Raw genomic sequence first — 15024 nt, 5'->3', positions numbered from 1 at the left:
CTATAATGATTATGATAATTGTTAGAAACAAGCCTCTTTCCGTGAATGAGAAAAATCGGAGAATCCGTACTTGAAGATCGGAAAGACTCATCGGAAACCGCGATATATTTCAGTTAATCAAAGAATTTATTATGTAATCGTGTTAACGTGAACCACAAGCCGGTGCAGTGATCATGTACAGAAGTTACGATGATTTTATAATAGCCAAATAGATTGACCGTATTATATCATAGAAATACGCATGACTTGTACACGTAACAGCTTGATCGATTCTGTTGATTACGTTGCATTACATTGTATGCATATGCCTATGTGTTTGCACGTGTATGCAAGACCTTATTAGGTTCTACCTAGATATTACGTTTAGGAATTTGTTCCTTCATTGAAAATGTCGAAATGCTTGCTGCAGTATCACGTGAAACTTGTTTCCGATATCGTGCAATTTATGTTTGAGATATGACCAGATTAGAATACGTGTAAATCATAATAATTATTAATGTGCTAGTCAAAATATAACTTTGGGATTATTTTTTTTTTTTTTTTTTCTTTTAGTCCGTGCCTTTCGGCTTTGGACGAACTTTCGATTTACGTTTCTTACATTTATTGTATTGCACTCCTTGGCATATTAGTCTACAAACTATTGCAACTTATGACTACACATTATTGTCCTTTGGTCTTTTGCCTCCTTGCTGTGCTACCTTCTTGTCCTTCCTCCCCGTCTGGTATTGCCCTTGCCCTTCTCTTCTCTATTATTGTTTTTAATTCCATTAGTCCTTCTCCAGTCTCATTCAGTGTTTTTTCCATGTCTTTTGGTCCTCCCGCTATTTCGCATTCTTCTATTACGTGTCTCAGGTCCCCTTCTTCCCTTCCGCATAATCTGCACCTTTTTTCTCCCTCCTCTTTCCAGTGTTCCCTCGCTCTGGTCTCGTTTCCGCACCTGAATCTGGCTATAATTTTCCTGTCCTTCCACTTCATCCTCCCTTCCAAGTACTTTGATACCTCATCTTTGCTTATGTTTCTGTAGTATCTGTTATATTTGGATTCCCTTATCCTTTTCCTCCCCTCTTCTGTTTCCCCCTTCCTTCTTTCTTCTATAATTTGGTCTCCTGTCCAACTTTCTTGCTCTTCTCCTGCTTCCTCTTTGTCCCTCCATTTTTCATCTCTTCTAGTCCCTTCTTTCTCTTTCTTGCTCTTTTCCCTTCCTGGCCATTCCCCAGTTTCTCTCTCTTTCCTTTATGCACTCTTTTACCAGCTCCTTTTTCGATTCTAGGGTTCTCTCCTCGTACCTTGCTGCCGAAAGATAGTCACGTTTCTTGTATTTTTGTTTGTTTATGTATTGAGCCTTATACCTATTACAATATATTTACGTATGTGTACGCTTGATACATTTTGTTTCTACCTTAGTTTATAGCTTTAAATTAAATCTTAATTCATTAATATACATAATATAATATAAACTATGTATATCTTCTATACGCGTTCTTTGGTTCCTTTATATATCCAAGCAGGAGGCTCTCGGTTTCACGGTTTTCTTTATGAAGTTCGCCAGTTCCCATATTTGTTTCTCGGTTTTTACTATTATTATTTCTATTCATTTCTTATTTCTGAATGTGATTTGGTCTGATTTCTGTACACATTCCTACATGTTACATTTATTACATTATACATTATACTTTCTGTTATGGTTTGTTGTAATTGTCGTTTTCTATTTCTTGTAATGAGTTCGTATTTCAGTATCCAAATTGCTGTAGTTTAACCGCAGCTGGGTGACTCAGTTTCTCTTTTTGTTTGATGTTTTATCGTCTATCGCCTCCAGTTTGTCCCAGAATTTTCTCGGGAATGGAAAAATAGTACATACAGGTATGTTTAATATAGGATTATAGTTTCTAGGAATATATTCTTACATAGGAATGTGAAATAATTGCTATGCCAATGAGTTAACTTTATGTGAGAAAACAATAAGCACTGCAATGTAACTTTGGGATTATTTATTTACAAAGCATTATTACTTTATAAGATATTTAATATTTTGAAGACTATACATGCCTAATACATATATTTGTTTAATATTATATGTCATCGATAATTTTATTATCTATTATTAATAATTATTACTTAAACCTGCATCTTTAAAACCGTACACGTATGCTAGCAAAATTGAACATCGTTAGTAATTTTCTTATTAATCATTCACAATTATTACTTAAAGTTCTTGTCATAAATCATACTATTTAGATTGTAAAGCTATGCCAGAATTGAATATTTCTACAAATTAACTGCCGAGTGTTTATTAAGAAAATTCTTAGAACTACAACAACTTTTGTGCTGTCTTCGTTTATGAGTGATAAGCATATGAATAATGCCTAATACTCTTTCGACAGTGACCTAACAATGTAAAGATCCGCACGCTATAACTGCTAGCTTGTGAATACTACAATAGGTTGGGAAACTCGAGGATACAGATGTTCAAAAGCGGACGAAGTGGTGCATTATATGAAAAGATTCTAACGACCCTTCATTGGCACCTGACACTCCTGTATGTTTCTACAAATATAATTCTACCATAAATATAATAAATTGAGTATTTAGATTGAGTCAATTCAATCTTCTACAATTATTACAGCATAGTAACGCAACGACTTTCTAACAGTTTATTTTTAATACTTGTATTAATTAGATGACTCAAATCATCTTCCTTATATTTACTTATTTACATTAACGAATTATATCAATGTTTATTTTTTCAATAAGAACAAATGATAATGATATGATATAATGATAATGAATGATAATGGAATGATATAATAATATATTTTCAAGAATATTAATTCTAAGTCAATATATGATGGTTGGAAGGGAGAAAAGATCATAAGTCAATTTTCCTATTTTTACAAGGAAATATACTAGATTTTCAAATTTCCTGTTTTTACAGGGAAACAACTTTAAAATTTAGTGTATTTCCTTGTAAAAATAGGAAAATTGACTTATGATCTTTTCCAAATTTCCTATTTTTACAGGGAAACAACTTTAAAATTTAGTATATTTCCTTGTAAAAATAGGAAAATTGACTTATGATCCTCTTCTGATTATCGGTATCAAAATTGTCTTTTTATTTGATTTTGGAGATAAATATGCGTTCTTTCATGTGTATGCACACATGGCCGTACGTAAGCGCCTTTCAAAATTATATAACATACGTCACAACATATGGAAATATTGAAAATATTAAACTATAGTGGTGTTAACGTTAATACCGCAAGATTTCGTGAATTTGTCAGCTATTCGTAAAAGTCTCGCACTTTTTTACCTAACAAGCTTTTTTCGTTTTCTCATAGTCCATAATCTGCTTTCTAATCATAAACTAACAAAAAAGTCAACAAAAAATTACTTATCAGCACATTGCGGCAAGGAAGAATCTGAGGAAGAAAGAAATAGAAAAAGGGGATATAAAAAGAGTAAATATTTATGTCGTATAGCTATATTTAATGATTGATAATCTTTGTAATTACTTTTCTTGATACAACTTTTTCAAATAAAACATACACTTTTGATTCTTTTTCTAACAAATTACACTAACTTAAGGTCGCTGACAAAATCTTTCATAATGCATAATAAGAATTTCTATCGAAATAAAATTTTTCAAAGATTAACAATATAAAAAACACATACCTTATAATATTTAATGTGCAATCACATTTTTTAATAAAATTTTTTTGTAAAAAGAGTTATTTTGTGCCAACAGTGAACTTAATAAACTCGTACGAAACGAACTTTTTTCTATGAAATTATGTTGGTCCATCCGACAGAGATTCTACGATATACACGTTGTATCGCTTAATTTGGGACGCACGTATGAGGCAGAAAATGTTTGATAAAGAGGCGGGCGCAAGAAATAACTTGCGCAAAATATTTCCGCCGGAAGCCTGTTTTGCTTTCCCATCCTCCTTCCCGGTCTCGATGTTCTATATCGCCATTGTTTAGTGAACGAAAGGGCCGTTTTTATGACTCGCCAATGCGACGATAGGGGATGTCGTCGACAAGACATAATCTGTCAAGCGCAGGCTTGATGACGTTTATATAATCACGTGGTTAAACGTACTGTTGTCAGTACTCTTATGTAACTGGAATTCAGCAGCATTCTCCGGAAAAGCACGAAAATGTGTGCTATGAACATGCAGTATTATTTTGTTACTTGCGCGTGTTTGTTTCTGCGCTATACACGTGTGTATACAAATATATTGCATGAAGCCTTTTATATCCAGAAATCTTGAATTCCAAAACGGAGCAAATCCGCCGATCCGACATTTCCAGAAAGTCACTTTCTTTTTATTTACTTCCTTCAATTCATTATTAACCTTCTTAAGCTTTCTTATGAACATCGTTTATGCATATATTTTCATTATGCTTATATTTTTAAGTTACATAATCACCTTCTATGTAAAAAGCTTTTGCAAAATCGTAAAAAAGATTCTATATGAAGTTTTCTATTTCGTTTTCGAAATCATTAAGTAATTTATTTCACATTATACCTAACAAGAAGTGTTTATTAAATTTAATCACTATCCCAAGTTTCACTTTCGCTGTTATTCTTGATAGGTTTCTCAAGGTGTTCGGTATATTTCTGTTTTAAAGTTTCTAATTATCGATAATGACTTAGATCCACTGATGATGAATACCTTATCTCGTGACATTTTGCAATTTTTAGTGCATACTCGTTCGCTATTGTTAACTTGCATTACGGATCGAACATTGATATTGGATCTTCCTTTAAGTTGAAAAGAGTGCATGATTAATAATTTCGGAATAATGACTGATAGAACAGTCTCTCTCACGTCCCTGATATTTTGTTATGGCTGTTAAAAACTACCTAAAGGAGAAGTGGAATTTTTATGTTATTTCAATATAGTAAGTCAAGCAATCTGAAAATAGATAGAACAATAATATACATATAATAAGGTAAAGTTACTTGAGTCACCGAAGCTTCAACATTTTAAAATTCCACCTTGAGCTTTGTGCAAAATAACGTGACTTGCTGTAGATTATTAAACATCATTAATCATTAATATAATAACGAGAGTAAGGAAATATCGTGTACTTTGGATCTAGCAAGAGAAAATATCAATAAGAGAAGAATGATTCGAATAACTTTATGGGAACATTACAATAGCAACTAATAAAATAAGCAACAAAATAACTGGCAGAAATAAGATGATGTACACGCTACTAAATTATGATAATTAAAACTGGGTATATTAACATTAGTTAAATAAGTTTCTTTTCTTTTAATGAATGGAAGTTATATTTTCATAGAAAACTGCGACCATTGAGTTATCAATGTATACGATTAATAACAAGTTAAATAGTTTGTTTTCAAGTAGATCGCTCTATTATTATCGCTATTATCTACTATCTATTATCGCTCAACTGCTAGATGAGTTACTTTACCTTGACTTAGAAAACCTACTTAACAAGTAGATGTGTATTGTTTTTAGAACATGTAGCTTTAAATGTAATATTGTTGCAAATTTTTATGTAATTCCTTCGTCAAAGAGTAACAATAAATATATATAACTACTATTTCTATTTACTATTTCACAACTCGTTCACTGTATTGTAATAAGAAATGTGGATTTTTTACGTTTCGTGTTATCTACATTTAAGATCAAGTTTGATTAGGCCATGTTATAGAAAACATATATAGTATCGTCAAAAGTACGGTAATCGATAGTTTCTTTCACGTATGAACGAACAGATTTGAAGTTATTTATAGCCTTAAGTAATAATTTCAATGTAATATGCAGACATGCTAGTAATGTTAAATAATCTGTTGTATGTTATTTATAATAACTTGCGAAAGTATTTGAATACTTGCTGTCAAAATCTTCTATGTACATATATATATATATATATATATATGTCGGGTTATCGTTAGAATTGAGGGCGCGTAACAATTCTTCATTTGAATTAGCTATCGTTTTGTACAACAGAGATTATATTTACAGGTATAAATATGACTTTTTACAAAGTTTCACGAATAACCGTGGTGTTTAGACACGCGAGATGCTATTGACAATGTTCTTGGGTTCGATAACGAATCCACGGTCAACGGGATAACTCTCTACTAAACGTAGAATACTTTGAAGCACGAAATACGTTTGCTGGGACGCTCGGTATATACTGCTCGATGTATAACTTTCCAAAGCGACCGCACAAATAATAGACCGATGAAAATTTTCCTCTCTTTACGATCGCGTTTGTTTGTTATATACTGGTTGGAAGCATCGAGAAAGTTCCAATCGCCGTTGCTAGGCAGTTTCTGCCTGGAGTTTGATTATTAATACAACGTGTGTCCCATTATATTGACACCTCCGAGGCAAAATCACACGTGGCTAGGCCCGTTCTCGAGGCTGTATGCCGCCACAACCACGTTTCTAGGGAGAACCGTACAACCACTGCACACCTCCGTCATCCCGTGACCGTGGCTACGTTCGGCGACCAGTCGTGTCACTCCGAGCCCAATCCCACTACCACGAATCTCGAACAAATGCAATCGGATTGAATGACAATAATTGCTTAATTACGGCTATGATAGAATCTAGGCTAAAGTATTAGGGGATTTTCCCAAAATTACAAAGGAAAGGCTCCGGTGTCCTTTCATCTCCGACATATACATTGTGCGTATTATATAGAACATTTGACAATTCGACTAACACTGTAATGAAATAGAACTATTATGGTTATACTGACAAAATTTGAAAGCAAACTGATAATGTATTTAGAAGTTACAAGATATTTATTGCAAACACTAATATATATTTAATGAAATCAGAATGCAGCAGGATTAGAATAGCCATCTTAGAGATATAAATGGTTCCGCTGCGTAATATACGTATACTTACACTAAATATCTTTTAATTTCTATGTATATTTTCGTATTTCTTTCAAACTTTATCAACGTAATCATAATAGCTTTTTCTTTCTCTTATCATCCTAATTAAAATTTACGTTTCGTTTGCAAAAAACATTCCGCAAATTGGTTTGGCGTATTATAAATAACAGCATATAGGTACTTTTCCATTGGTTCGTACCTTCAAATATCCCGTTCACGAGCAGATATAAGTAACTGTTGGATAAGTGAAACTATTTAACGATTAATGATAATTGAATCATTCGAATTGTTTTTACGTAGTCTTTTCAAGATAGATGTACTATATAAATCAAGTGCTAGATTATTTGGGTGGCTTTCTATTCGTTGTTTATAAAGGTATTAGAAAGAAGAATCTAAGAATTTTAAAATTCGTAGTATTCACCAAGAAGAGCAAACAAATGTCGAATCAACGTAGGCCTTACGATCAATCCTTTGCACGTAAAATCGATTATTATCATTTACGAACTTTCGATTTTGTCGTGAGTGAGTTGCTTCGTTGAACGTAAACAAAGAGATTGGACTCAGAAGTACTTAAGAAGCTTAAGGTTGTTAGCACAAAATTGTTACTAACATGACTAGAGATTGCTTCAAAAACCTCCTTTCTTATAGTAAATGTTCGACATGTTTTTCTTCTATTGCAACGCAAAACTCATATCTACGTATCATAGGTTTGTGTTGACAACTTTGAGCTAACGTACTTTTGAATTAATCTTTTTGTTTACGTTCAACGAAGAAACTCGTTCAAGAAACAAGCTTTACGGCATCGAATGTTCGTAGATGATTTAAGGTAGGTTAATTGGACATCTTTTGCTCCTCTTAATCAATACAATAATCCCCTAAAGTCCTGGATTCTTTCCTTAACACCTTGTTTTTATTGACGAGGCGTGTGATTGTTGCCAACGGATTCGAGTAATCATAGTAGTTTGTCTCATTACAATTTTAATGAAATTTCAATACATTTTATACACATGTATAATATCTACATTTATACAAAATATTTACAAGTCCCAGAATACTTTTGTAAGCTACATTGTTCGCGTACGATTTGATCGTGTTCCTTTTTAATATTTATGGTTGTTGAAGAAGTTGGTAATTTATTTCCTTATTGATTGGTCACCTCGCGGGTGTTCCTTAATTTGACGTCCTGCGCGTTTAAAGGTGAGAATCGTTCGTCGTGTTTCGTTTACGTCTGAGCAAACAATTCGCAGCTTAATTAACAAGTTATCGAGCCAATTATAAAAACGTACAATGGCCTGAAGGAAGGTGATCCTCTAATTTGACTTACGATCCTTTCGCCAATGTTATGGATGTCGGCGCTTCGTAAATATTAATTTCATTTTCTTTATTAGTAATTGCCAATTCAAACTATGCATATAAAATATTTTTTTATCAATCTACTAATGATTAAATAGTAAAACAACGCTTTATAATTAATCGAAAGATATTAAATGAAGCGATAAATCAGGGACACTGAAAAAGGACTTCAACAATCTAAAAAATGAAGTTCGTCATAGTGTTAAACATTTTTCCAGAATTTAGAAAATTATAGTGTATATGTGAAGGGAGGAACGATGGTGAAAAGAACATTCAGCAAGTCCTTCGAATTTTCTCTTTCATAACGATAATGTTAGAAAACAAAATGTAAACTTAGTGGCAAAAAATTGCAATTAAAATTTTGCATTAATACGATATTGATCCTTCATAGATCAGTAAAAAATGAAAATGAAAGTCTTATTATTTTTTTATATAGCACACGAATAATTATTGCGATGCCAATCAGACAACAATTTTATTTGCGATAGATATTATATCTATTAAATAATTTCATTTAAGAATTGTATTTTGTTTGCATCGTGTATTTTATTTAACGACAGTGTAGTCTTTTAAAGTACCACGAGTCTACTCAAATCAGATTATTTATAAGCTGAGAAACATACGTAATACGAGCCATTCTCATGGAACGATGTGCGATTCCTTGCAATTTAATTGCTGTCTAACACATATTTCGTGTTCCAACGCCACATCGTGTATACTGGACGTAATATTAGGCTTCTTTTGCGAAATTCATTTAACGTTCACGTTTCTGGGACGAGTCTCAAATTTTCTATACATCGACAAATTCGATAGGAGGTTTGAAATAATACTGACAAGCTTCTCTTATAATCAAACGTATACGCATCCTTCTTTTCACACGTAATAAATCGATTAGCAATTCTTTAACAAGTAAACTGACTATGAAATACGATTACGTCTTGATAATGTTCTTTGAAAAAATTATTGTTACAAAATTTAGGAGAAGTTTCGAGATTTGTTTATGTACGCTCTTAAAATATTTTGTAAATCGTGGCATAATCAAACATTTCGTTTGCAGATAATTGGGCCATGCAGCCAAATGAAGGGCCAAGTGGAACTGCTCGAAGTAGATTTGAGGGTATGCTTACTTTTCTCCATAATTTTAGCTAATATACAGATATATTGAGTTTTAATATGTATTTTAACAAATTACCAATTTCGTCAATTAAAAGAAATATTATATATATATATATATATGATATATAGTTTTCTATTTCTATATATATATAATATATAATATAAATATATATAATATAAAATATACTTCTATATATATAATATAAATATATATAATATATGATATATTTCTATATATATATAAATATATATATATGATATATAGTTCTAAAGATATATATATATTTATTTATATATAGAGAGGGAGAACTATCACATTACCAGAAATAAGTCTGGTACATATATCAACATTGTTTAGCACTTAACTTGTGCGATATTTACTATTATTATTAATTCTCCGATTGATCTCTTAATTGTTCGATTTTCCTTCTTTTATTACTTATATAGTTTTCAAAATATCCTTAATAGGTTGATTTGTCATAGCGTCGTAAATGTCAATTTATTACACTCCGTTTTATTACTTATTTGATTATTGAAATACTTCCGAATGGATTAAGTTAGAATATTAGTCATAACTTATTACAGGCTTTTTAAAATAAATATGAAATAATAATAATAATTAATAAATAAATTTAAATTTTAAATTTTGTCATATTATATTACTCATGTGCGATTGTTTGTATATGTGTATACGATTGATTTTACACAAAAATACGTCGAAATAATTATATGCATTATATACACATATTAATGTAGTAAAGCACTTACTGACTTTCCGTTGCGTGATATAAATGCACCGTCAAGATTGACTGTATTAATACAGGAAAGAATTTGTAAATATAATGAGAGACAAATTATTAGAATAAAAATTAAGAAAGTAGTAAAAGGATAGATGTGTCAAGAGTTTGGAATTATAGTAGGTGGTTACAGCTCAGTACTTATTCGTTATATGAGCATAATCAAGGGACGAAAGAATATGTTTTCACAGGCTGCAGCTTTTTCCGGAAAAATATTGAGTTACACAAGATTGACCAGTGTTATCTTACCAATCAACGGAAAGAACTGATTTCCGGAATCTCTGGTCACTCAGGAATCGGAGAAAATAATTGATACCTTGATGTGCTGCTAGTAACTAAAGAATACTGAGCGAATGAATCTAATAGATTCTATCCGAGTAGAGATCATTAATTTCAGTATGTAAAATAGTTTGATAGATGAAACTCGACTGGCATAATCTTTAATAGTAAGTTAATTATAGAAAATGGAAATAATCGTATATCAACATGTAGAAAATTTAGGTTAATTTAGGTATCGTAAAACTTTGAAAAAATAATTTGAAATGTCCGCGTATTTATTATAAAATTACTATACCCGTAGGATAAAAAGGAATAGCAGATTAATCACTATGAGAACACGATCAATTGCTAACTTGGTAATACTTGTTGGCAATATAACGGAATTTTTAATGTCATTTACAATATAGAACAAAATATAGTTACATGCCTCAAAATTAAATAATCTAGCTTGCAATGGGTAGCTATGCCTATGGCTTACAATAGTACCATTTAAGGTTTCAAGATTAGGAATATATAGTAAATATACAGGGTGATTGGTAACTGGTGGTAGAAGCCGAAAAGGAGTGATCCTACGCGAAAAAAGAAGTCGAAAATATAAAATAAAAATTTTTCGTTTTCGAGAAAATCGACTTTGAATTTATCTTTGAATTTATTTATAATCGACTTTTATTTATGGAGTCACATTAAATCAATTGTCTATTCTGAAAAAATCGCAAGTTGCGAGCAATTGAAAGAAAAGATTATTGTAGCCTTTCATACTTTGAAACAATCGAATACGTTAGAAAGTGTTCATAGAAATTTAATTAGAAGAGCAGAACTATGTGTTCGGCAGAATGGGCAACATTTTCAGCAATTTTTGTAATAATAAACTTTATGATTACTTCATATTATTTCATTATGTATTCCTAATCTTCCGCTACGGCAAAAACAAACTTAAACTGCGATAATATCCATCGAGACAACGATCTACAGTGAGATCCGTTATAACGAGACGTGATAAAGTGCATGCGCACCGAGCGAAAATTCAAAGTCGATTTTCTCGAAAACAAAGCCTCAAATGAAAAATTTTTATTCTATATTTTCGACTTCTTTTTTCGCGTAGAATCACCCCCTTTCCGCTTGTACCACCAGTTACCAACCACACTGTATAATATATAAAATATATAATAAATACATATATGTATACAGCGAGTCACAGTACCTATTCATATCTCCAATTTGAACAACTGAGTTTTACAATACAAAATCTAATCAATGATAACGTATGCTGGAACGATGAAAGTCAGTTAACGAGCATTCTTATTGCTAAGAATTTTGAATTTTGTATTATAAAAAGATATGAATCGTTCGGGATCAATGATTTTCAGAATGACTTACTCTGTGCATGTGTACATATGCGAAACTCATAATCTTCGATATCAATCATCAATCAATTATTTACATATTACATACGAATATATCACACACCATTTTAAAACTCTAGGGCATAATTGAATTAAGATTCTTATCAAATTTTACAAATTACTGTCGTTAGTAAAAATTGTTGCATGACACGTTAACAGGTTTTGTAATATAAAATGAAATTTTGCACGCCAATTTTATAAATTATAAATTATCCATTAAAAATTGTAAGAATATTAATGATAGGCAAACTATGACGCAAGACGGTCCAGAAAGAGAATCTTTCTATTGTCACGAAATAAAATCTCTGTGGTAAAAAACAATCTTAAAAATTTGAAAACGCGACAAATTCTTCAACGAGAGATCGCACTTGCTGCAATTTTTCCCTGTAAACTATAAACTAACCAGCGCGGCGCCCGATCCGCGCGTTTGTCACATTTGAGGATTATTCCCGAGCGAAATATTTCAGTTCGAAAATTTACGGCCGCCGGTAAGCCGATGAGGCCCGTTAACAAAGGTTAAAGATCGTTGTTTCAAACACATTGTTTCTCGGCGAATAATTGGATAAGCATGATGCACGAGAGAGAGAGAGAGAGAGAGAGAGAGAGAGATAGAGAGCGAGAGGAAGAGAGAAACAGAAAGGCAACAGCGTGCGAAATCAGCGTAAATTAATCGAGGATGATCTCCAGTTACTGAAAAATCACGCTAATGAGTATGTAGGGCCGATTTAGAGAAGGGGTCGAGGAAGGTCTCTGTGGTCACTTCAAACGTCGATGTCGATCATAAATTGGGAGCTGATACGATAGGGACGATGACAATTACCGTTGCGTTACAAACAGATCGGTACATACGGACTGACGTTCGAGCTTAATTCGTGTAATTAGCACTAATTAATACAATATACTCAACTCTCACAAGATCTTAGCATTGATCAGGGATCAAGGGATCAAGAGATCATTTTGTAGATGCTACACATCGGTCTTTGCTGATTAAAATACATTGGGTCATGAAAGTTCGAATACTTACTATAGAGAGGATTTTTATAAATATTTTGTATGCGTTGCACGAAACTTTGGGAAATGTCATTAGTACTGCAATGAGATACGATTTTATCGTAATTATATTAAGAAAATTTGAAACCAAGCTGAAAATTCATATATGTACTAAACGTTACAATAAAAAATATTCGTTAACTAATATTTATTATTTGTTATAATCTTTTTTCAGGAGTTCATGACGTATCATACTCATATTTATACTGCTACTGGCGCACGAAAATGTTTGAACACATAACATAGCGAATTTTGATAAATGCCACATGTGCATTGTACGCGAAACTTTCTAAAATTTCAATAACATGAATTGAACTTACGATTATCATAATTATATTCACGAAACCTGAAATGAATCTAAAAATGTATGTAAAAATTGTATTTAGAATAAACGTATATCGAAGCATGAATAACCATTGTAAGCACGTACTAAGTGTTAAATATGATCTCACTGAATATTGAGCTTTATTAATACCATATAATAAGTAATTGACTGTTTAAATACTTTCGTGATCTGTACGAAATATGTACTTGTAGTACCTACGTACGTTTCCAGATTTGTTTCAAACTTTACCAATATAATCTCATGTCAGTGCTAATGTTTCAATATGTTTCGTATAACACAATAATATATTCATAAGAGATATCTACAAGTATGTGAATACATTCGTGAGTCGTTGTATTTAAATATTGAAATTCTAATATAAATTGCATATTTTATATTTATTCCATATGCATTAAAACGTTCTTAGGTAATGTTATTTGGTCGTGTAGTAATCGTATCGTTAACTATTAGTGTGCGAAATAATCAATTTTGAAGGGAACTATTTTTATTTCCGTATAATGCCATATGATTTAAAAGTTACATAACTACCGATCTATATGTTTCTAACATTATTTTGTATCCTTCTTACTATTCTATTTTGTTTTATCATCGTGCTATGTACTGTTTTGTCAACAAGCAATTCATCGTTATTAGAATCGTTAATTCTCTTATTAAAGCGAATAACTATAACTGAGAAAAATTATTCTTTTATTAATTATTAATCACAGGAACATATTCCTTCTGATGTTTCCATAAAAACGACATCAGGCAGTAGAATTTCAATCTAGTTTTACTGGAAACGAATATATTTATCGTTTAATTAATTATTGACTTACTCAAGTTCTATGTTACAAATAAATAATATCAATAGTAACAGTGCGAATGGTAATTTTTGATCATATACATATTGTAGAAACTTTCAAGTCAACGAAGAAACACCTAATTCCTCTGAAGATTAATTTACATTCCTAACGTTGTGTTAATATAATTTACTTTAATCATTTATGACTACAAACTCTGTAATATAACAACGAGTGATTTTATAGTATACATATTTGCCGTGACCCGATTGAATATCGACAATACCACGATTCTTACAAAATAATAAGAGAAACTTTTTTCATAAAACATCCACGCTCCCTCCCGTGGTAGTATCTTTCGAGTTGTTCCTGTTTACGAAGAGCCTGTACAAGAAGTCCGCAAACGTCATTCGGCATCTTCTTCATTGTGTAAGGACTTCTACGATGAGTTGCATGTGGCTGCATTTTTAAATCGAGCAAATAGTATTTTGTGCACGCATACGTATGCATACACAGAGAAAGAATTAAATTTTTCATTGATAATGTGAACATAACCTAAAACACAGGAATGAAAAATATTAGATATCTTTTTGGATATTGTCGATATTTATTATGACTTCGCTGTTGCGTTACTTTTCCGTGAAATTCATGCGTATTTATTCACTCGATTGATATGCTCGATGAATAATGGTTTCTTTTACTCTCATATTGAATCCTGTACACACACGCAGTGTGGGTATACTGGTATTAGCGTCTGGCCTGAACAATTCACATTTTGTTGGCTTCCTGTGATAGATATTGGCAAGAAATTCCTTAAAATGCACATTTTAAAGGTGATAATACCAGACAAACTGTCATACAAAAGTCATAACAAACGATGTAAGTAGTACACTTGTTACAAATATCGAATGAGTTAGTGACCTTGACGAGAAAATGTTACAAAATTATTGAGATACATGCAGTATATTTTCATAAAATTATGAACTATATTATTTGGTTAATTCATAATATT

General features: G+C 31.7%; 1 protein-coding gene across 3 annotated transcripts in view; it reads left to right on the top strand.

Moving 5' to 3' along the window:
• Positions 1-15024, top strand: part of LOC122568873 (protein cycle) — a 120801-nt gene that overhangs the window by 11590 nt on the left and 94187 nt on the right. For all 3 annotated transcript variants that reach the window (XM_043729124.1, XM_043729121.1, XM_043729125.1), the window contains exon 2: positions 9300-9359. In XM_043729124.1, the coding sequence (XP_043585059.1) occupies positions 9300-9359 (60 nt within the window). The remainder of the gene's footprint in view (positions 1-9299; positions 9360-15024) is intronic.

Source organism: Bombus pyrosoma, linkage group LG7 (assembly GCF_014825855.1).
Source record: "Bombus pyrosoma isolate SC7728 linkage group LG7, ASM1482585v1, whole genome shotgun sequence".
NCBI classification, from domain to species: Eukaryota; Metazoa; Arthropoda; class Insecta; order Hymenoptera; family Apidae; genus Bombus; species Bombus pyrosoma.
The sequence above is the reverse complement of the archived record's forward strand: the minus strand, read 5'-3'. Positions and strand labels throughout refer to the sequence as shown.